This window comes from Dermacentor andersoni, chromosome 8 (genome assembly GCF_023375885.2).
Source record: "Dermacentor andersoni chromosome 8, qqDerAnde1_hic_scaffold, whole genome shotgun sequence".
In the NCBI taxonomy this organism is placed as follows: domain Eukaryota; kingdom Metazoa; phylum Arthropoda; class Arachnida; order Ixodida; family Ixodidae; genus Dermacentor; species Dermacentor andersoni.
The window spans coordinates 58,102,034-58,125,824 of NC_092821.1; the positions used below are offsets into that span (position 1 = coordinate 58,102,034).

Below are 23,791 nucleotides of genomic sequence, written 5' to 3' on the forward strand. Positions count from 1 at the left end.
GAACAAGCCATGCAAAGTGTATGCATTAGAAATGAACTATCCAGATGAGGACCCCCCCCCCCCCCCCCACTGATATATGTCAATGCTATAATATCAAATGCTGTGACATTTAACACATATGGTGACAAAAAAAAAGATAACTAAAGCAAGAGCAGCATTAATTAAACAACAATATCAACTGCAAAATTTATATAATTTTTCTCAAAACTTTTATCTTCGCATAAACTGTGGCCTCACACACTGTGGGCACCTTTGCTAACAACCTTCACATTTCACTAGTGCTAATTCTAGCTTCCCTCTAGCTTCTAGCTCAACTGCAATGTTTTGAATGTCAGGGCATGTGCAAGTGAAAATTAGTTTGTGATGGCCATGTGGATCTGTTTCTTTGCCTTAATAATAGGGAGAGGAGGGCAATATAATTGCCTTGAGAACTATTAAGCAGAAGAAGCATGGTGGATGAGGAGGAGTGGCCAAGATAAAACATTTCAGGAGTTCAATGTGGTAAGGATACAGGAGTAATATGATTAACTTCACAAGAATATGAGGCCATTATAACACTAAGGGAAACAGACTGGCCCATCACAATGAATTTTCAAATATTGTAACTGATCTAGAACACCTTGCACGGCTGCTGTAATTAGGAAAAAAAATGTAGCATTGCCTTAAAAAGACAGCTTTTTTGTTTGTTTACTCTGCTAAGCCACTGTACACATTATTACTATTACTTTTTTTTCTTTTGGAACAGAAAGTCACCATATGCCTGGAGGTTTTAGATCACCTTCTTGGTGTGCTCCCGATATATGAACAGTTCGAAAACATTAACATTGTTGCTTGGCTTATTGCCCAAGTAGACCGGCACGTAACGACTGACTAAGGGAGCAGGCGTGTGAATATGCACACCCTGTATCCAATCAACCCCTATATCAATCAATTTTGTACAATTAGACCTCCATATATTGAACTTTAATGTAACAAACCGTTTTACTTTGCAGAACTTATTTGGTGTGCATATAGAAATCTTCAAGTTATTGAATTCTGTTTAACTGCAATTTCAATTTACTGAAATCATAAATTCTTCTAAAATTTAAATGAGGATATGTGTTGCATTTGAACTGTAAATTCTATGGACGTACAAGCGCTTTCCGGGAGTAAAGCTTCACGATTTCCTTCCCAAGTTTATTCGACTTAAGGACAAAATTTTGCAGCAAAGTTATAAAACGACCACTGGTGACAAGCAGCTGACGGGGGAAAACTTACAAATCACAATAGCACACATTCAGGCGAGTATGTAAACAGGCGAACTAAGCAGGGAACAAAAACAACACAGCACTGCTTTCATAGGTCCCAAATGATCAGAGTTTCGTCAGAGTTGGTGCAAGCACGCATCCGCAGATAAAACGGGCTCCCACCGTGCATTGCCCAATACTTCGAGAGCTGACGCCTACACGACCACCGGGGTACGTTATAGCACTTGTTTCTGCTCTGATTGTATAGTGTTCGAATGATGTCGCGACAACGCAAGTACTTGCAATAGGGGCGACGACCTTTCACAACTCCAGAACATCACAAAAGAGCGTTTGCACATGTACTAACCAGCCAAACAAACTAACCACGGCAGTGAAGACCACTTAAATCGAAAATACAACGCAGAAACACCTCGTAAAGGTTTCACCATAGAGAAAGGTTACACCCTGTTTCACAGTCGCTCACAAGAAATGTCCAAAGTGCACTACCGCTGCCTTTTAAAAATCCAACGGGAGCCAAGCCAAATCAGTATTAGTTGGCTATATGGGTGAACGCAACGCACCCGTTCGCACCACCGGGTACGCGCAACGCCGGCCGTCATTGAGCGACGCACGTGATGGTGCGGAGGAGGTGGCGTCACGTCAAAAGTGTACAAAATGAGCTCATTAATGACGTTCCTAGGTCTACAAACGGTATAATGGTGTCGCATTCCCACACGTAAGCAGTCCTAAGTGTCTGCCGAATTTTAAGTTTAGTAATGCTTGTCGCGCTCTCTCTCTACGCATGGACGTCACAGTCGTAGCGGCAGTTGTCGGCGGCGAGCGGCCCATGGAGGAGCGTGCAGGCTCTTGCGGCTCGCGAGGACGGCCGCGCAAGTACGCGACTGCGGAAGAAGCGCGTGCCTGTGCACGAGCACGATGCTGCAGACAGGGGGATCCTGAACTGCGGAAGCGAGAAGTGGAAGAACGACGAATACGACAAGCGGAAGAAGCCGAGCGACGACGCCCGTTTGTATAACTTCATGTAGTGCCATATGTGGAGCAGGCTTTCGCCTTCTTGTGTCTGCCAACCGGGAGAACCGGGAATTCTCAGGGAATTGGAAGAGTCTGGAAATACTCGGGAAGAAATTAGGAAAAAATTTGTGCTTCTATCAGGGAAAATTAGCTGCAATTTTATTGAAAGTGAACGAAATTCGCGCTAATATGCAGGCTCCAGTAACAGAGGAATCGCAACAAATCGTATTTGACGCCGTGTAGTCGGCTCGAGCAGTTTCCAGACTACAGGAGTTTCCAGAGTACGCCCGACTTTTCTGACATGCCCGATAATTCAATGTATAAGAACGTCTGAAATTTGGAATGCAACTTTTGCCGTGACTGCACGTCCGAAACGGCATTAATCAAAGCCACCACCGCCGCCATTTTGATTATCTCGCCGCCTCGAACCGGCGCTCAAGCACGCAGATCCGCTGGCAGCCGTAGCCACGTCACCGTGGCAACACCAGGCCTAGTTGCTTCTACGTTCGCTATTAAGCTTCTTGCCGTGCGGCGCCATGTTTTTAATTGAGAGAAATCGCCGCTATGAACAATGGCAATGACTCCGCCGTTGTAATCCTCCATATTGGCTTCGAATCTTGAAAAACAATGCGTTGTATAATGCCGGCTCTCGAAAGTCAGCTTCGCCACAATACAGCAATGTTAAACGGCGAAGCATACGCAAAATATTGCGGTGAAGTTTGACAAGCGTGGGCAGCGGCAATTATCACGGGACACAATATGTATTCCTTAATTATACATGCGTGCATCCTCGTATCCTGTCGCACTATGAGCACCAATATGCCTAATAAGTTGACTGGCAGGCCTCCAGAGCTTTTTCGGACGTGCCTGTGGCCATTTGAGCCCTTAAGGGCAGTTGACATGCATTCATTTTTTCGGACTGCCCGATTTTTTTGGACGTTTTCGCGGCCCTTAGGGAGTCCGAAAAATCGTACGTTCAAAGTACAACTGACCAAGAGGATGCTTCGAATGGTTCGTGGGGCGAACGCATGGTGGAAGGAGGACAAGAACAGGAAGGATCCATGCATTGAGGAACAAACGGGAAAGGAAGCGTGCCGCCGCCTCACTGAAAAAAAAAAAAAATATGGGGTTTTACGTGCCAAAACCACTTTCTGATTATGAGGCACGCCGTAGTGGAGGACTCCGGAAATTTCGACCACCTGGGGTTCTTTAACGTGCACCTAAATCTAAGCACACGGGTGTTTTCGCATTTCGCCCCCATCGAAATGCGGCCGCCCTGACCGGGATTCGATCCCGCGACCTCGTGCTCAGCAGCCCAACACCATAGCCACTGAGCAACCACGGCGGGTGCCTCATTGGAGAAGTTTGAACTAAAAAAAAAGCAAACTGTTGGCTGACGCCGAGATGCAGGTGTCCCTCATCTTAACCAAAATAAACTTTAAAGCAGTGCAACCCAACACTGAGGTGTTGTGTACGTGCTGGGAGTATGTCAGGACAGTTTGGGTTGACTTTCGTTGCGACAAAGTTCAGGCCACATACTAATGAGCTTCCTGTTAGTTTACCGAAATAGCTCGTATTCGAAAATAGTTGCTTCTGTGTGCATCTCCTTTTTTATTGGTATTTGCAAATGTCCGACACGATTTGGAATGGGGTTTGCCTTTTTTTTTTAAATACATTTTATTCGTTGTGCATTTTACTAACATTTTGCTTCTGTTTTCTATTTGAATAAAATAAACATTGCACCTTACTATTCAAACTGGATTAAGTGTATTTTTATATTTTTTAATATGCTTACTAGAGAGTGACAGCATCGGGCAACATGGCGTCAGCCCGTCTTGACATATAACAAAGTTCTGTCTCATTCATAAAGATTTCCGGAGGCGCTCAGGGAAAACCTGTAAAACTGTAACCTGTAATTTGGAAATGTCAACATGGTAGACATCGTAGTAACACCTGCCGAACTTTTTTTTTTGTGTAGCAGGTACTGAGCAACAGATAGCTGTATCGGGAGTTTTTCATGTTGCTCTACAATTTTTTCTTGTTTACGCTTTTTATGTAAATATATCATTTCATAGGTTGATTATTTAAGACTAATTATGTAAATAGGCGGAATGCAATAAATAATCTGAGTGTCACCGAGTGACGGCAAACAATATTTGTTCTGTGCAGTTACGTGGCATTTGCATGTTTTAACGGTCGAGCCTTCGCCGTCCGGTGTCACTTAAGGGGGCCGAGCGCGCGCCGGGGTAGGGTTGGAGAATAGGGATATAGGAGCAGGTGCTTCGCCTGCGCGCGCCCTTTCGCCCCATGGATTCCGCTCGGCACGAGCGGTAGCGCCGACGTCGCACAAATACCGAGCTTCGAGAGCGAGGAGCGCAAGCAAGCGCCAGCGGAGGGAAGCCGCTACCGCCGAGGATCGAGAACGGCAAGCGCAAGCCAAGCGCCGGTGGAGGCAAGCCAACCCCCATTTTCAAGAGAAGGCAACCCTAACCGAGCGCCAGCAGGGGCGAGCTAAGCCCAACTTCGAGAATAGGAGGCCGAGCAGAGACGTCGACGCAGAGAGATTCCTCCCACGGAGGGTGCCGTTGCACGGTTCAAGAAAGAACTCCTCGACCGTGAGTGCGCCCGCAGCTCCAAACTGTGTGATAGACTGTGGTTTGATCACAACCTCACGCAACTGAAGAGAATGCGCAATCCAGAACCGAAGCTATAATCTAGCAAAATGACGATAATGCGACAAAAAGCCTTTCATGAAAGTCGCGCTAAACACGAGTTGGAACTTGAGCAAACGGCCACCAGCTTCGCTGTTTTGACAGCTTTCACTGCGTCGAACTGGCTTTACTTTTTTGAGATCTTCGTGCATGATAGTTGGGACACCCTGTATAGAATGGTAGCCCGGTTAACATAGCACAGTAAATGATCATTTAGAAACTCCTGTATGGGAGTTGTCCAAGTATGCGTAAGCATTGTGCCACTTAATTGCTCATCTCCACGCAGCCCGGTGTCGTTATCAATGTTACGAAGCTTGATTCGTCGTGTACAAACGACAGCGCTGCGGCGACACAAACAGGTGCGGACGGTGCCGCGATCAAGGAGCATTGATGACGCAAGCAAAGTACTGCAGGGGGCGGCGCCAGGTGCGCTGCTGACGTTCAGATCATTATAATCGTTATCGCTATTTAGCGCTTTATCCACTCGCGTCAAACCGTTATGAAGCGTGACCAAATGCACTCGGCCGGTGGCACCACCGCGCGGACCGTGCTTTGAAAGCGATCTGCGATGCCGACGAAGAGTACCGACTGCTGATAGCTTCGCGCGCCGTGTTCTCGCCGCTTGCTAAGCGTTGAACTGAGACGCTGGGGCCTTTATCTTGAAAGTGGTCCGTGAAAGTGGCAGAGTGAGGCGTGTGCTGAGAGCTCCGTGAGCGCTGTGTTCTCGCCGCTTTGTTGGCGTTGAAACGAGAGGCAGCACGAAGGTGAATTCGCTCGCTGCTGCAGGCGCTATTTTGAAAGCGATCGTCTTACGGGAGGGACGGGCGGATGATGGACGGACGATTTTCTCGCTGGGTAAGCATAGAAATGGTTACGCACAGTGGTGGAACAGCTGCGCCATTTGCGCCAAACTGCGTTGAGAGCGGTGTCCTTGCGCCAGCCTGCGCCGAAGCGGCATTTTATCGGAAAATTGCGCCAAGCCTGCGCCAAAGCATGCATAAGAGCGAAGCCCTTCTTCCGTCCATGCTTCGAAGCGAGAAAAACTGAAATCGAAACCAACAGCACGCTATCATCATAGAAGAAGGCAGATGCCCGGCTGTACCCGCCGGGGTTGCTCAGTGGCTATGGTGTTGGGCTGCTGAGCACGAGGTCGCGGGATCGAATCCCGGCCACGGTGGCCGCATTTCGATGGGGGCGAAATGCAAATACACCCGTGTAGTTAGATTTAGGTGCACGCGTTAAAGAGCCCCAGGTGGTCAAAATTTCTGGGAGTCCCCTACTACGGCGTGCCTCATAATCAGGTCGTGGTTTTGGCACGTAAAACCCCATAATTTAATTTTTTAGGCCCGTCTATAGCGTTTCTCACTGTATAGTATAGTCAGACTCGGTGGGCCCGTCCGGTTCGTCATTCGCGCATTTTCCTCTGACGGACGTATACAATGTAGTGGCGTTGTGTCGCCTCTCTGGCACTTTCTTTCGATGTTCATCGAACCCGCGTGGTACCGCGGAGTTTGCCGAAATATGATGTCACATTCTAACATTGAAGATGAACTTTTTCTATGTCTATGAGTGATAGCGGGGGTTTGCAAAAGCGCCGATTAGATCAGAATCGCAATAGTGCATAGTTAAGAACGGTATTAGCGAACAAGGTCCAAGTGATGCACGGCGAGGGCCGCAAAAGCATTGCGACCACCGCGCGATGCTTACATTATGCCACAGCGCAAGGTCATTCTATTGTTCCTGGCAACGTTTAACGCTTGAACGTTGTCTAGTGAGGCGAATCTAGCAGTGCTATTGGAGGAATTAGAGGGCAGTAAATGGCATATAATAGGGCTCAGTGAAGTTAGGAGGCCAAAAGAAGCATATACAGTGCTAAAAAGCGGGCACGTCCTGTGCTACCGGGGCTTAGCAGAGAGATGAGAACTAGGAGTCGGATTCCTGATTAATAACAACATAGCTGGTAACATACAGGAATTCTATAGCCTTAACGAGAGGGTGGCATGTCTTGTCGTGAAACTTAATAAGAGGTACAAAATGAAGGTTGTATAGGTCTACGCCCCTACATCTAGTCATGATGACCAGGAAGTCGAAAGCTTCTATGAAGACGTGGCATCGGCGATGGGTAAAGTCAAAACAAAATGCACTATACTGAAGGTTCAATGCTAAGGTAGGCAAGAAGCAGGCTGGAGACAAGTCAGTGGGAGAATATGGCATAGGCACTAGGAATAGCAGGGGAGAGCTATTAGAAGACTTTGCAGAACAGAATAATATGCGGATAATGAATACCTTCTTCCGCAAGCGGGATAGCCGAAAGTGGACGTGGAGGAGCCCGAATGGCGAAACTAGAAATGAAATAGACCTTATACTCTACGCTAACCCTGGCATCATACAAGATGTGGACATGCTCGGCAAGGTGCGCTGCAGTGACCATAGGATGGTAAGAACTCGAATTAGCCTAGACTTGAGGAGGGAACGGAAGAAACTGGTACATAAGAAGCCGATCAATGAGTTAGCGGTAAGATGGAAAATAGAGGAATTCCGGATCAAGCTACAGAACAGGTATTCGGCTTTAACTCAGGAAGAGTACCTTAGTGTTGAAGCAATGAACGACAATCTTAGGGGAATCATTAAGGAGTGTGCAATAGAAGTCGTTGGTAACTCCGTAAGACAGGATGCCAGTAATCTATCGCAGGAGACGAAAGGTCTGATCAAGAAACGCCAATGTATGAAAGCCTCTAACCCTACAGCTAGAATAGAACTGGCAGAACATTCGAAGTTAATCAACAAGCGTAAGACAGCTGACATAAGGAAGTATAATATGGATAGAATTGAACATGCTCTCAGGAACGGAGGAAGCCTAAAAGCAGTGAAGAAGGAACTAGGAATTGGCAAGAATCAGATGTATGCGTTAAGAGACAAATCCGGCAATATCATTACTCATATGGATGAGATAGTTCAAGTGGCTGAGGAGTTCTATAGAGATTTATACAGTACCAGCGGCACCCACGACGATAATGGAAGAAAGAATAGTTCAGAGGAATTTGAAATCCCACAAGTAACGTCGGAAGAAGTAAAGAAAACTTGGAAGCTATGCAAAGGGGGAAGGCAGCTGGGGAGGATCAGGTAACAACAGATTGTTGAAGGATGGTGGGCAGATTGTTCTAAAAAAACTGGCTACTCTGTATACGCAATGCCTCATGACCTCGAGCGTACCGGACTCTTGGAAGAACGCTAACATAATCCTAATCCATAAGAAAGAGGATGCGAAAGAGTTGAAAATTATAGACCGATCAGCTTACTGTCCGTTGCCTACAAAGTATTTACTAAGGTTATCGCACATACAATAAGGAACACCTTAGACTTCTGCCAATCAAAGGACCAGGCAGGATTCCGTAAAGGCTACTCAACAATAGACTATATTCACACTATCAATCAGGTGATAGAAAAATTACCGACGATTACGTTACTTCCTAATGCGAAATTTGAGCGCAGCAAATAAGCTATTTCACCTTTTCGATAGATTGAGGCAAAGAAATCGAGCAACACATGTATGCGCTATCACAGAATTTTTTTTTTATTTTTCACACGTATTCCTTTAACAAAGACTCCACTAACAGTTCTTGACAGTCATGAAGGAAGCTTTGTGGTCGGAGAAATTAGACGCAGGCGGCGATGAGCCTCCGCTTCGGCGGTGCGAACGGCAGAGTCTTCTCGGCGGCGGCGATGAGCTTCTGCTTCAGCCTCGCTTACTGCTGGTTGCTCTCGACGGCGGCGATGAGCCTCCGCTTCGGCGGCGCGAACTGCAGGGTCTTCTCGGCGGCGGCGATGAGCTTCTGCTTCAGCCTCACTTACTGCTGGTTGCTCTCGACGGCGGCGATGAGCCTCCGCTTTGGCGGCGCGAACGGCAGGGTCTTCTCGGCGGCGGCGCTTAGCCTCTGCTTCGGCGACGCGTACTCCTGGATCATCTCGACGGCGGCGACGGTAAGCTTCTGCTTCGGCGGCACGCACCTCTGGATTCTGACGGCGACGGCGCTGGGCCTCTGCTCTGGCAGCTCGTTTAGCAGCAGCAGCAGCAGCAGCAGCAGACGGAGGGCTTCCATCGGTCGTCTCGCTCATGACTCAGAAAGAACTGGCAGATAATTTCGCAGTGGCGAACGGCAGCGGCAATTTCGGCTCGGGCGGTGCACATATACAGATCCGCCGCCACCGATCTGGCTCTCTGATTGCCACCGCACAGGGCGAACGGCAGCGGCAATTTCGGCTCGGGCGGTGCACATATACAGATCCGCCGCCACCGATCTGGCTCTCTGATTGCCACCGCACAGGGGTTGCATTGGAGGAGGAGCGAAGAAAGGAATTAAGTTCGAGCCGGCGCTTTGACAACCGGAGACTCGCAGGAAGAGGGGGGAGGGGGGCGGCGTGTACACCCAGCGGCAAACGATGGGGGCAGAAGCGCGCGTAGCAAGCGGACAACACGATAAAGGGAGGAGGGAAGAGATAGCAGCGACTGACTGATGCCGCTGACGCCGATAGTGAGTCAACCCCAGCTGCGGAGTTGGTTTCAGGGACAACGCCGCCGATTCCGACACAAACAATATGATACCCTCGCTTCCGCAGCGCTAAGAACCAGGTCTAGCCGTGGGAAGGTGGTCACGTATTCGTCGACGTGCCGGGGCCTACGTGAAATAACCGGCGCGTCGGCAACTGAAGAGCACCCTATCCGCCACACAAGAACAGGGGGGGGGGGGGACCCTTTCCTCCTCTTTCTGCATGGCGGCGACGGTGTTCTATGCAGTCACGTTATCTTGACTCTCTAGCGGCGTCAGCGGCATCCAGCGGTATCAGTCGGTCGCTGCTAGCGCTGGGGGGATGAAAGGGGGGCGGAGCTGGTTACGAGGCCGGCGACAACGCCGACGACGACGCGAAACCCAGGAACGGACGCCAAAGAGCTGCGCTCTAAAAATGTGCGTAATATAACCAACCCTTATATATAGCTTTCATTGATTACGAGAAAGCGTTTGATTCTGTCGAAACCTGAGCAGTCATGGAGGCATTACGGAATCAGGGTGTAGACGAGCCATATGTAAAAATACTGAAAGATATCTATAGCGGCTCCACAGTCACCGTAGTCCTCCATAAAGAAAGCAACAAAATCCCAATAAAGAAAAGCGTCAGGCAGGGAGATACGATCTCTCCAATGCTACTCACCGCGTGTTTACAGGAGGTATTCAGAGACCTGGATTGGGAAGAATTCGGAATAAGAGTTAATGGAGAATACCTTAGTATTGCCTTACCTTAGTAACTTGCGATTCGCTGATGATATTGCCTTGCTTAGTAACTCAGGGGACTAATTGCAATGCATGCTCACTGACCTGGAGAGGCAAGCAGAAGGGTGGGTCTAAAAATTAATCTGCAGAAAACTAAAGTAATGTTTAACAGTCTCGGAAGAGAACAGCAGTTTACGATAGGTAGCGAGGCACTGGAAGTGGTAAGGGAATACATCTACTTAGGGCAGGTAGTGACCGCGGATCTGGATCATGACTGAAACAATCAGAAGAATAAGAATGGGCTGGGGTGCGTTTGGCAGGCATTCTCAGATCATGAACTGCAGGTTGCCATTATCCTTTAAGAGAAAAGTGTATAACAGCTGTGTCTTACCAGTACTCACGTACGGGGCAGAAACCTGGAGGCTTACGAAAAGGGTTCTACTTAAGCTGAGGACGACGCAACGAGCTATGGAAAGAAGAATGATAGGTGTAACGTTAAGGGATAAGAAAAGAACAGATTGGGTGAGGGAACAAACGCAAGTTAATGACATATTAGTTGAAATCAAGAAAAACAAATGGGCATGGGCAGGACAAGTAATGAGGAGGGAAGATAACCGATGGTCATTAAGGGTTACGGACTGGATTACAAGGGACGGGAAGCGTAGCAGGGGGCGGCAGGCTAGGTGGGCGGATGAGATTAAGAAGTTTGCAGGGGCGACATGGCCACAAGTAGTACATGACCGGGGTAGTTGGAGAAGTATGGGAGAGGCCTTTGCCCTGCAGTGGGCGTAACCAGGCTGATGATGATGATGATGATGATGATGATGATGACTGCACGTTTATCAACACCAAATGTCGTGGGATCGGCTTTCGCCAAATGTCGTAAGCATGAGCCTCAACTTAATTAACTGGGCTTTAATTAACTTCGCCTTAACACCAAAGGTCGACGGTTCGATGACTTTGTTCACGCCAACGCCGACAACTACGCCGGATTTTCCGCCTGATGAGCCATATAATGCTTTCGCATTAAAAAAAAATTTCACGACGTGTTCATTTCGTCAGGGAGTCAGTTGAAAGGTACGTTTCATGCAGAAAATGTTGCAGTTTTGCCCGAAAGGCGAAGCATCGAATTCAAAAGCAAACTAGTAGACTGATATACGAAGTAAGGATAGTAGTTTTATCGGTCTTGTAAACTCGTGAGCATTCGCTTACTAAATAAATTTTAAGAAAAATTCACTAACGATTACGATACTTCTTAATGCAAAATTTGAGCGCAGCTGTTTCCGTGTTTTGAATTCGCGATGTATTGTGTCAAAGAATTTGATTCTGAACGACAGGGTGCTCTCGGCGGCGGCGCTGAGCCTCTGCTCGGGCAGCTCGTTGAGCAGCAGCGGCAGATCTGCCGCTGCTGCTCAACGCAACCGGTGAAAATGTTTCGTCGACGAAACATTTTCACCGGCTGCGTCGCTCATTATTTAGAAAGAAAGCGTGACGACGGAAACGCGTCGCTCGCGCGGATGCATATTGTAACGGTGGCGGCGCCGCAGGCGAAAAAGCGCATGTGCATTGGCTTCATGCCTGATACCTGCTCGATGTATGCTACATGCCTGGTCGCCACCGGCACTCCGCTTTCCTGCTCACCCTTTGGCCATTCCCTCCTCCGCTTCCCGCCTAATGGTTCCGCTACACTCTCCTCTCCGCTTTTCTCCTCGCGCATCTTCGTTCTCGCCGTTTTTTTTTCATCTCCCGCTGCAGCACCGCGTTCGCTCTCATCTTTCTCTGTGCTCGTTCGCTCGGTTACGCCGACGCTCGCCGTACAGGAACTTGTGAACGCGCGCATGCGCAGTGCAGCACGGCTCGTACGCGTCGAAACGTGGCGCGATCTCGGTGAACACCTGCTCCCTGTCATCGCGCGCTTGGGCTGCCTCGCGTCGGCGCGCCTGGCTACGGAGATACGGCGCGGTACATTCAACTCTCAGTGAAGCAGATTTTTATCATGCAAAAAAGTGCTTAATCTTTCCTTTTTGTGCTGATCTAACAGCTCCAAAAATATAACAATTATTTTTATAGATATCGAACCATGTTGAAACACTGGCAGTAATAACGTACGAAGTAGCATCTTCCAAAGCGTCTAGGCATAGAGTTTCTCACTACAACACCTAGAGGGTAATCTGGCGCCACCGTCTATGGGAGTTTCTTAAGGGGGCACCGTGCCGTCATGGGAATGACGGGATATGTGTCTGCGAGGCTCGTGTTGGCTGGTGTTGCAAGAGGCTTCGACTAAAACGTGGATATGGCTACGCAAATAACGCGTTCTCAAAGTAAAATCTTCATAAAATGTTTCATTCACGCATATTACATCTTTACTCACCCACGATGCATAACCAAGCGAAGAAAAGCAAGAACAGACGACCAACTGTTTCAAAGCGAGCGCTGACCTTTGTCGTCTGTCCTCCAACTTTAGCGGCCCGCTGATACTTTTTGCGTAACATGTAGTCGTACACACAATAACAAGTTCAAATAGTTAAACAAAACATGTTTTCGCGTAATAATAAAGCTAAAACAGCTTTTCACGTGCTGTTCTAGTAGAAAATGAATCATTGTGACAGACGGAACGGTACTTGCCAAGCGCGTCTTCAAGGTGTCCTGTCTCTACGAGAACGATGCCAATCCGAATCCACAATATACCGGCATTCCCATGCATACCACAGCGCAGCAGCGCCAGATTTCCCTCTAGGTAATGTAGTGAGAAACTCTATGCGTCTAGGAGTGAGCCCAGTGAACGCGTGCTGTCGCGCGCATGGAAGCGCGTCTTTGCGGATGCAAACCACCATTCCTCGCGAGGCGTGGCAGGCGCGTAGAGGCAAGCCTGCGCGGATCTGCAAGCGTACGTGTGGTCTAGACTTAAGAGGTGCGCTCTAAAAGCATGGTGTCAGGCGCGCACATGCTAGCAGAAACACATCTCACACGATGAGCGCGGGCCCTCGCTGTCGACACGGTGGCGTGAGGAAGAGCAGCAGTAACAGCGAGCGAATTGACCTTCGTGCTGCCTCTCGCTTCATCGTGAATTGAGCGGCGAGAACACAGCGCACACGAAGCTATATATGAGCCCTCGACGCACCTAGACTCAGTACCCATCGCTTTCCAGATGGGGCGCGCGTGGCTGACTCTATTCATTGCAGATCGCTTGCAAAGTAAGCTCAGCGCGCCGTACCAACACCTCCTGGACAGGTTTACGCTGTCGCCGCCGGAATAGAACGCCCCCTCCTTTCCCAGTGCTTTGCGCGCACGACATCAAGTGATCAAGCCACCATCGTCGGCTTGATGCCTGGCTTGAACCCTCGCATGATTTCACTTGCACATGCAGCACACGGCGCGCGGCTACGGTGTTATCGCACCTAGACGACGGCATGACGACAATGGGAGGACGATGCTGAATAGACAATGGGGAAGCTACAGGATAACGACAACGACATGGCGACAGCCGTACGAGTCTTACGACGATGACGGCTTGATGAGCGTCGGATGTCGAAATTACAGGGATGACGATAGAACGACCCCGATGGTATCCCGACGACATTTAAGACAACGAATGCGTGACGACGGCTATGACAACGATGCAGTGACGACACGGCATGACAACGGCTTGAGGACAATGGGATGACGACCAGTGAATCGGGATAACGACGTGACGATGACTGCATTACGAAATCTATATGACGATGATGGCATGAAGAGAGTCGGATAGCGAAGCTGTGGTGCCGATACTGGCACGACTACGACGGCATTACGACGACTTTCTGACAATAGAGTCGTGATAGCGACTGACGATGACGGTATGACAACGGCGGCGTAATCACGATTAAATGACGACAGTATGATTGCAATGCAAAGGTGAAGAAAGGATGACGTTAATGGGGTGACGAAGGCGGTATGAGATCTGCGGTATGAGTATGGGATCACGTTACTGAACTGATGACAACTATAAAACGGCGGCGAGACCATAGAGAAACATACCTACGTAAAGGCCGGACACCCGAGCCGTTTAGCGGCCGCGTAAGTAAGGGTCTGACCACCCGTCTGGCGGCGTAGCGATTTGTGCTTCCACTTTACCTCAAAGGTAGGCTGCTTATCATATGTCTATGGGGTTACGTCCACGCGTCCCGTTTTCATAGAGACGTTCATGCTGCGCCGGTCATGTGCCGCTGGTTACGCCCACCCCACCGTGCTTTTCCACCCGGCGCCTCGCTCGTGCGGTAAGCTGTTTCCTTTTCTCTGCCGAGATAATTTTGCTGTTTCTTACGTTAAGAACACTGTTAGCAAGACGTTTGTTATGCTGAGTGAGCGTATTTTGGACGTGTATAGCATAGAATCTGAGCCATGGCATCCATTTACCGCGCAGCCATCCGTTTGTTTTTGCACCCTTGAAAAAAAAAAAACGGAAATAGCAAACAACGGGCAGGAAAGCACTAGACTCACCATTTAGGCAGTGGCTCTCGCAGAAGGCATCTGCGTTAGCAAACCATCCCTAGCATTGACTGCTAAAGAATTTGCATTCCTGAGGTCTGTATGTAGGAGGACGCTTTAGGCCTTGGCGCGGCCATGATGCGCTCTTGTTTATTTGTGATGACCATGTCGACTTGCACGATTGTAACTGATTATGATCAAGTGCGCCAGAGTATTATACTTACCTTTTTGTAATAAACACCCGTTGGAAGTTTGTGCTTGTCCTTGTCGCCTTTTCAGTGTCCCGTGTCCACTCTTGCGCTAGTCACTTCTACAGGGAATACCAACTAACCCGCTCTCACACCCTGCTGTAATGGTTGGCAGCCAATACAGATGCGGCATTGTGGAAAATATGGCTCACAAGTAACAAATATTTTAATAAAGTTTTAATTAGCGATTTTAGAGGCAATATTGCATCTGCAAAATTGAAGCTCGACAGTCATATGTTGCCCAATACAACTTAACAAAATTCGTCGTAGGTACTACGGCGTGCAGTATTTTGGCTGTGGGCAGCCCTGAACCCAAACTAAAATTAAACAGCGTGTCAGTGACGGTGACCTTCCCATCCGATTAGAAAACGCCACATGCTTCTCTGCTGTGCAGGCGGCAAAGCTATGACATTACGAGTTCTCTTCATTCTGATTCATAAAGCTTTTCTTTGTTTGTTGCTATTCACAAACGTCATTATCCGAGCTGCGGTACCGCCACAAGGTTGGGAACGGAGTAGAGCAGGCTTCGCGTCGAGTCCTGGCGTCACCATGCAAAGTAACTGAAGGCCGCGATGAAGCCCGTGCCAGCGAAAGCTTGGGCTCATGGAGGAAGGAAAGTTTTCCTTCCTCCATGCTTGCGCTACTGTTGGTCTGCACTCGTGACATTCTTAAAACTGCTGCACCCTTTGGGGTCTATATTTGCCCCACAATAACATTTGGCATCTCCCTTGCTAGCGTTTCCTTTCTTGAAAACTCGGCACTCGTTACTTTCCTGTCGAGAAAGCTGTGTCACGCTGATAACGCGCAAGCCGTTCGTGACTTGAATGTACCGGGTTCACAGCGTTAAAGAAAGGAAATGCGGGTAAGACAGACGGCGATTATTGTTGAGGTACACCCTCGCAATGTTTTAACAATAACGCGCGAGTGTCAACCGCGCGGCATGTCAGTGGCGCTGTAGCGGTGCGGTGATACCCTAAAGCCGAACAGCGCTGCAGAATACATTCGAACTAGAGTTCGTCTTGCACGACCGCACATAAAGTTGGCAATCCTGCAGCCCTCGCCGCTACAAAGCCATTGACACGCCTTGCGGTCGACACTCGCGCGTTATTGTTAAAAAATTGCAAGGTGTAATTGCAAGGTGTAATTGCACACAAAATTGCACACAAAAGGTGTAAATTTTTTAAAGAGCGAATGTAGAGGATAGAGATATCGACGTCACTGGTGCACTATTTCATATTTTTTTCGGTACTGCCATACTGGGCCGCCCGCAGTGCCAAAGTACTGCAGGCTCTAGCACCCAAGACGATTTTGTTTAGAGGAAAAAAAAAATGTTGAGTTAATAATGGGACTTGGGTCCGCAATTCCCGAATTGTAATGTTTCCTCTATGACTGCTACTTAACCAGTCATTTAAGATATCCTATTTTAACATAGCGCGGACTGAACTGAAGAGGGACCCAAGAGCCCCATCGCCGGACTATGTTCAGCGACGCCCGCTCCGAGCACGAGCGCGCCGCACGAGCGCACCGCACACGAAACGTTCCGCTAAAAGGCGAGTGGTTTAGCGACCACTTGGCGAATTAAATTTTTTTAGCTCGCGCGTTCGTGTAGTTACTACGTAGGATGCTGATAAGGCTGCAGCCGACAATTCTGCGGCACCACACATCGGGTACAAGAGGCTCGGGCTGCTGGTTACCGGAGCATTCTTTACCATTTACGCCCAGTCAAGCCAGCTGAAAGAGGGGCGCCTTCAGACATATGACCCTCCCACTGGCACCTGGCAACCGAACCCCACGGCTCCCGCCCCCGTTACAACGCCACTGCTTGTAGTTTGTGTATTTATCAAGTGTGTGATCCAGTATTTTTTTAGTCCAATTCCCTATGTAAACAAGAAAAAATAATTTTTTGTATGGAACTCCTATAGTGCGCAACTGAGAAAAGCGCCTCAGAAACAGTAAAAGAATTGCAATAAAGAGAGCCCTGATCGCATTACTTTTCCAATCTGCATGAGCTGACTCAGCCTTGCTGGTTCTTCGAGAAGCTTGGCGACTTTTCCAGTAAAATGGTTGCGTTCCACTAGTTTATTACCTCCATTTGTACGGCATTCTTAAAAATAAAACATTGAAACTCACGCGCTCCACTAGAAATGACGTATTGAACATTTTTACACCCAGAGGTAAACCAGAATCGAAAGCATTGTTATCGAAACCGAAATCAAAACATAGCTAAAGCACGCGTCTAAAATCTCGGAAGATAAAATTAGCGGTCTGACCAGCCGCTCAGGGCGCTGGCGGTAGTACAGTAGCCATGTTTTCCCAAGGCGTGACGACAACGGCATGACAAGGTTGAAATGACCGCAGTGCAGCTATCACGACGGCATAACAACCACGAGCCCATACCTAGTGGTTAAAGCTATCGTAGAACCTGAGTCACTGGACAGGAACAGAATGATTGGAGTAAGATATCGCGAGGCTGGAATGACGACAATGAAGCGCGCACGACGGCATCACTACAAGGAGCACATACCTAGGGGCCCAATTTCATGCAATTGACGCACTTTAAAAAAAATGGAGGCGAGAATGGATGAAGGAAGTAGGCTCAAGCAGGCAGAAAAGTTGGGCCACTGGGTCGGCGTAAGAGGTACGTAGGTAGGTAGCGAGCTTCTTCTAGCCATAGAGTTTCTCACTATATTACCTAGAGGGAAATCTGGCGCTGCTGCGCTGTGGTATGCATGGGAATGCCGGTATATTGTGACTTCGGATTGGCATCGTTCTCGTAGAGACAGGACACCTTGAAGACGCGCTTGGCAAGTACCGTTCCGTCTGTCACAATGATTCATTTTCTACTAGAACTGCACATAAAAAGCTGCTTTAGCTTTATTATTACGCGAAAACATGTTTTGTTTAACTATGAGAGCTTGTTATTGTGTGTACGACTACATGTTACGTAAGAAGTATCAGCGGGCCGCTAAAGTTGGAGGACAGACGACAAGGTTCGCGCTCGCTTTGAAACAGTTGGTCGTCTGTTCTTGCTTTTCTTCGCTTGGTCATGCATCGTGGGTGAGTAAAGATGTAATATGCGTGAATGGAAACATTTTATGAAGCTTTTACTTCGAGAACGCGTTATTTGCGTAGCCATATCCACGTTTTAGACGAAGCCTCTTACAACACCAGCCAACGCGAGCCTCGCAGACACATATACCGTCATTCCCATGACGGCACGGTGCCCCCTTAAGAAACTCCCATAGACGGTGGCGCCAGATTACCCTCTAGGTGTTATAGTGAGAAACTCTATGCTTCTAGCTATCTCTACCTAGCAGCTGGATAGCTAGCTAAGGAAGGTCGTCATAGTCAGTGACAATGGTCGTTATAGTCGCCATGGATGGATGGATGGATGGATAGATAGATGGATAGGCTCAAAACAGCTGAAGCAGACAATGCTATTCACATTAAAAAGAATGAGTCGAGGCTGTGGCGCTTGACGTCGCTTGTCTTGGTTTTCAGTTTGTAAAAGCCAGTCACACTTTGTTGAATAGCTTCTCGAACTCATTTTATTAACAATCTTTCCTTGATTCTCAATTTCATGGGCAAGGTTTCATATTGTTGCAGTTATGGTTGAAATGTGTATCTTACAGGACGAGGTTGACGGTATGTTCTAGATGGCGTCAATAGGCTTCGCCGGCTAACGTAGTCTTCCTCTTCTCATCGCCCGGCTCATGCCGTAGCAATCCTCGGTTCCGGCGCAGACGAAGCCCGCTGCACTCTTAAGCAAACTTACACCCTTTTGCCACACAACGATAACCGCCATCTGTCTTGTCCGCATTTCCTTTCTTTAACGCGGCGATCCCGGTACTTCCAAGTCGCGAACGGCATGCCCGTTATCAACATGACAGAGTACTCTCGACAGGAAAGTAGCGAGCGCTGCGTTTTCGAGGAAGGAAGCGTAAGCAAGACAGATGACGATTATCGTTGTCTGGCAAATATACGCCCCAAAGGGTGTACCATCAGCGTCAAATGAAACGTGAACAGCGGAGCGCGTGGCCCAAGCATAAGTGAAGGTGAAGTGCGCGCCGTTCAGTCATCACCATTGACAAGCGCGCGCATCCTATTTGTCTGCACGGCGCTCGTTTGGGAGTCAAACAAACAGCCAAACAAACTGCCAAACGCGCTCAGCACGCCCACGCCGGCCACCGTCGCGGCTGCCAGCGATACCGCGCTGTGCAATATTGCTTACTGAAAGAATGAATGTGACGCACAAGCGGCAAATCACAAGGGAATATATAATGACGGTGCAAACTGCTGCACTACGCGCACCGCTGTTCGCGCCGATAGCACTTGAGGTTTCGACGAACTATGCGACAATACTCGTCGCAAACTGAAATATTTTAGCTTCTCTTTCATTTTTATTTTCTCCCTTTCAAATGTAAGAACCAGAACAGAACAATGGGAAGCCCACAAGTGTGATTCGCCATTCACTACTGTTACGAGGGAGCGTGGCACAAGTACGTACGTCTTTATTTGCGCAGCTCGACGTAAGTGGTTGGATTTGCTCGTCAAACGATGAAACGTCGGCAGCAGTGACATTGACAGGGACACGTAACAGCGACCAAGGCGGTAGCAGCAACTCGTTCGAAACAACGAAATAGTTTTTCTCTGGTAAGGATGTGTCGGCAAGGGTGTAGAGAAGCGCGCTATTCAAAGTAAGTTCGGCTGTGCCGCAATTAACCGAAGCACAACAATCCTGAAGAAAGTCAATCCCGATAATCACATTACAGCGCGGTGGTATGAGAAATTGTTTTAGGATCTTCTCCTTTGAATAAAATGCTTGCAACACGAATACCAAGGGGAACAAGGCACTCTCCACTATTACTACGAAACATCGCACCATCATTCGACGGGAACACATCTTTCCGACCGATCGAGGCTTTCTTCGAAAGTCACACTCATGACGAAAACGGTAGCACAAGTATCCGCTAGTGCAGTTGACGGTATGCTATCAATTACCACACGCGCTTTGTTCATCATCATAATAGGCAGAGGAGTATTTCGCAGAGACGCTGACTGTCCGGCAACCTTACCTTCGTGGGCCGTGCCTGCTAGTTCCCCGACGGTGGTGGTTACGTAGCACGTCGCCGTGGTGACAGTGAACGGCGTTGGCGACTGGTTGGTGACGTCAGGCTGCGATCGGAAGCTGGCGAGTGACTCCTTCTGTTATGTCAACGGAAGGTATTCCCACGTGGCGAGCCCGTGGTGTTTGCAGCACCAGGGTCTGTCGGCCAGTGGTCGTCATAAATGCCATGTTCGAAATTAGGCCAATTCGGCGGCGGGCCATATCTTGTCTGTCGGCGCCGGCGACAAAAACGAGCAATGTTTCCTATGGCGCCACAACTGTAACCAACAGGCGATGCGCCACCGGCGTTGTATGCTTCGGTCAACCCTGGGACGCTACGAATAGTAAACGCGGTCTTGCGAATGCCTATTCTTAGTGGTAGCCCTACGAATTAGTTGATCGTGCGTCGTGTCGTCGGGGAAGCAACGTCGATGCTGTCGCATCTGATTGACTCGACGGTCTGCAGCTCCTGGCATGACAGACAATGGGGACACAGCAGATGCATGTTTTTGAGGTTGGTTGGAAGCGCAACCAAGCTGTTCGACATCCGCCTCTTTGGTGTGTCGTTCAAGTTCTTCGTGGACAATCTGCCTCACAGTTGCCGCAAGGTCAAACTGAAAACTGTAGTTGCATGTCAACGATTGCAACCGTTGTAACATTCGCTGACCTCCCGAACTTCTCCTTTCCGGCTATCCTTTCCGATTAAGTAATTGTACACATGCTCAAAAATTTATTTGAGAAGGTGTCCAACTTTGTCCTCTTCAGACGTTCGAGGATGGACCGTTTTAATAGCATCAGTCGCCTCTATGTATGCAGTACAAGTCTCACCTGGGACTTGAGCAGGCGGAAGCAATGTCTGCTGCGCCCGCTTCCTTTTCGTGGTGGAATCTCCAAAGCACTCTGAGGTCAGCAACGACTAAGCTGTCCCACATTGTGAATGTATCTTCATGCATGGTTTTCGAACCACACTAGCGCAGTGTCTTTGAGGAAGAGAGCGACATTGTCTAGCCGAGCCGTGAAGTTCCAGCCGTTGTACTTGCTTACACACTTGTAGTGGGTGAGCCATTCCTTTCCTGATAAAGGGCGTGGCTCCATCTGACGCATCCAGGCACCGGTTGACCGTGCTGGAGCAGTCAGAGAAGGCTGTTGGTCGCCGCTGTGCGACATTGGGATCTCCAATGGCATAGGCGCCGACTACGGGAGGGCTCCTTGGCCCTCCCCCCGGCGATACCGAAGCCTACTCTACGCCCCCCCCCCCCCCCCCCCGCTTAGTATCAGTACATAGTTCTGGCACCGACGTCATTTGAGGTTTCTTTGGAGTTGCCGCTACCTTTTCACTTAAAATGTTATTGTGGCTAAACACTTATACCGCATTACTGTTGGCGCGGACGTGGACGACTTTTAATACTTTCGCTTATTTCCGCAAATCCTGACATTACGACGACATGCGCATTAGCAGCACCAGTGGCGGCTACCTCCGTATTTTTTCACTTTAGCATATTTTTAACACTTTCACTGCATAGAAACAATATATTTAAGTGTATACACAGGACAACGCTTATATATTTTAAAAAGAAGGCGGTAGCCAACTAACATTTGTTTCGAATGGTATGGATTGTCAATGCCTAACGAATGAATATGTTGCTGTATGATCACCTTGCTTCAAATTGCCTTTTTTTACCCCGAAAAAAGAAAACACCTGCAGACTTCAGTGACCCTTCGGCAGAGTCTTTTATCAACAGCGTGTGAAATGCACGTGAATATGTCTCGGTGTTGATTTTCTTTCCATCAGGCAATGCTAACGACTCATGAAAATAAAACTCTTATGATAATTAAAAAACATTATTCTGGATGGAAACATCGCTACTTGCATGCAGAGGTCATAAATACATATAATTCACTGAATAACCGAAATGAGGCCAAGCAGGATCCACTAGAAATCGGAATCAATAGCAGTCACGCGCATCAGCGCTTATAGCCGGACTGTATTATAGCGAAGTATAAGACAGTCACACGAAGGAAGGTACGCCACCAAGAGACGCCAGTCTCTTGGTGGTGCGAGGGGACTTGGGCTGCCAAAGCGAACCGTCTCCTATTGTGAGGTCGTGTATATACTCATGCAAGGCCGTCACCTCAGTGAAGAATTCTTCGAGGTCACACGAAGTTTCTTGAAGTGCAGTTGTTGGTGAAGGCAACATATAAAAGCTGGTCAACACCCCCTCCCCCCCCCCCCCTCCCGGGGAAAATGCAAACTTTCCGCCTTATGTCGAAGTGGTTTCGGACGCAGTCAAGCGAGGCGTCGGCTTCGGCGTGGTGGGACTTGCTGCAGCAGCTCCGTCGTCTTGGCTGAAGTACCCAGCGCCTCCACCTCAAAACTGTTACGGTTACAGTTGAACTGTGTTTATATGCAGGACGGCGTTGATGGTCTGGTAAAGATGGCCTCAATAGGCTGCGCCAGCTAATGTCTCTTTTAGGCTGTCTGCGCGATGCACGCACTAACATTTCTAAAAATATTTTTTTTTTCCAAAGTAGGAAGTGTCTTTTTGTAGCTGCTCGCATGCATAGCTGAAATATAGTGCTATTTAATGACGTAAATTATATTTTTAGGCCGGCTACCAAAAGAACTTTTTTGACCTTGAACACGAAGCTTGTGTTCAAGGTCAGAAAAAATAATCTTTGCAGTTTGTTTTCGGCGATTTGCTGAACCCTCAACGCTTCAAATATTTTTCGGCTATACTATGTTAACCAGACTACTATAAATATAGCGCCTTCTGTATGTTCCTACGATCCGAGAAAGAAATTCGAACTTTGCAAGTTTACTCGCTTCTTCCGGCGCCAAAAGCACTCGAAGTTTTCAAATGATTGAAAAATTGGCCATTTCGGCAGTCATACCAGTTCACTGTCTTGCCATACACGCCACACGAATGACTGTATCGCGCAACAAGTCTTTAAAAATAATGTTGATTGGTGCCTTGCTGAGCTGGGTAAGAACATATTTTTGCCAAGAAAAATAAACGTGGAGAGCGTGTTTGGAACTTTAACAAACATGCGAAAATTTTAAATTTTTATCTGTGACGGTCAAAAAAAAAAAATCGCCGCCCCTTCCATAAGGATGGTCCGTAAGGATGGTCGAACAGCGGAGCTATGTTAGCTACACCGAGTGTTGCACCTTGCAAATCAAACTTCGCAAGCAGTCTATATTGTAAATCTTTCGTTTCACCGTTCTTTCACCTCATTTTCGCTTTTGCGTGCTTCGCATGGTGAGCACGTTTTACGAGCTTTTTCTTTTTCAGTTCTCCCAGTGTTCCTTTTTGTTTTTGCGCGTGAGGTTTGTCTGCGTTTTGCCGTGCTTTCTTTCGCGTACAAGTTGCTCGGCCCCTTTTTTGCGCACCAGTAATGAGAGCAAGTGAAACAATGTGAAATGCAATGTGAAATTAATTTTGTATTTTTTCTCTAAGTTTTTCTATTCATTTTGTGTGTAATGTTTTATTTGCTTGGTCTTGTCTCTTCTACCGCTCGATCTCGAGTTGTCTCTCTTGCGTGTGCACTGCTCGGTGTGCCTCCTCCGCTCGTAGTGCTTTGTCTGGAGACGTTCAATCTTGCTTTGCTTGCTCTTGAGCTGACGGCAGGCGACGGCGTTCACACTTCACAATCACAGCCTTGCGCTTCAAAATTAAATCTGTCCATTGGCCGCCCAGCGGGCCGAGGATGCCGCCAGGGCCCACGAACTCCT

General features: G+C 48.3%; 1 protein-coding gene across 2 annotated transcripts in view; it reads left to right on the forward strand.

Moving 5' to 3' along the window:
* The first annotated feature begins 14,294 nt into the window (after positions 1 to 14,294).
* LOC126526250 (cholesterol 7-desaturase nvd-like) overlaps positions 14,295 to 23,791 on the forward strand; it is a 53,169-nt gene continuing 43,672 nt past the window's right edge. Inside the window, exon 1 of one of the 2 annotated variants that reach the window (XM_072289697.1) lies at positions 14,295 to 14,492. In XM_072289697.1, coding sequence (XP_072145798.1) covers positions 14,434 to 14,492 — 59 coding nt within the window. In that variant the 5' untranslated portion in view covers positions 14,295 to 14,433. The remainder of the gene's footprint in view (positions 14,493 to 23,791) is intronic. The other variant, XM_072289696.1, reaches the window with a different exon arrangement.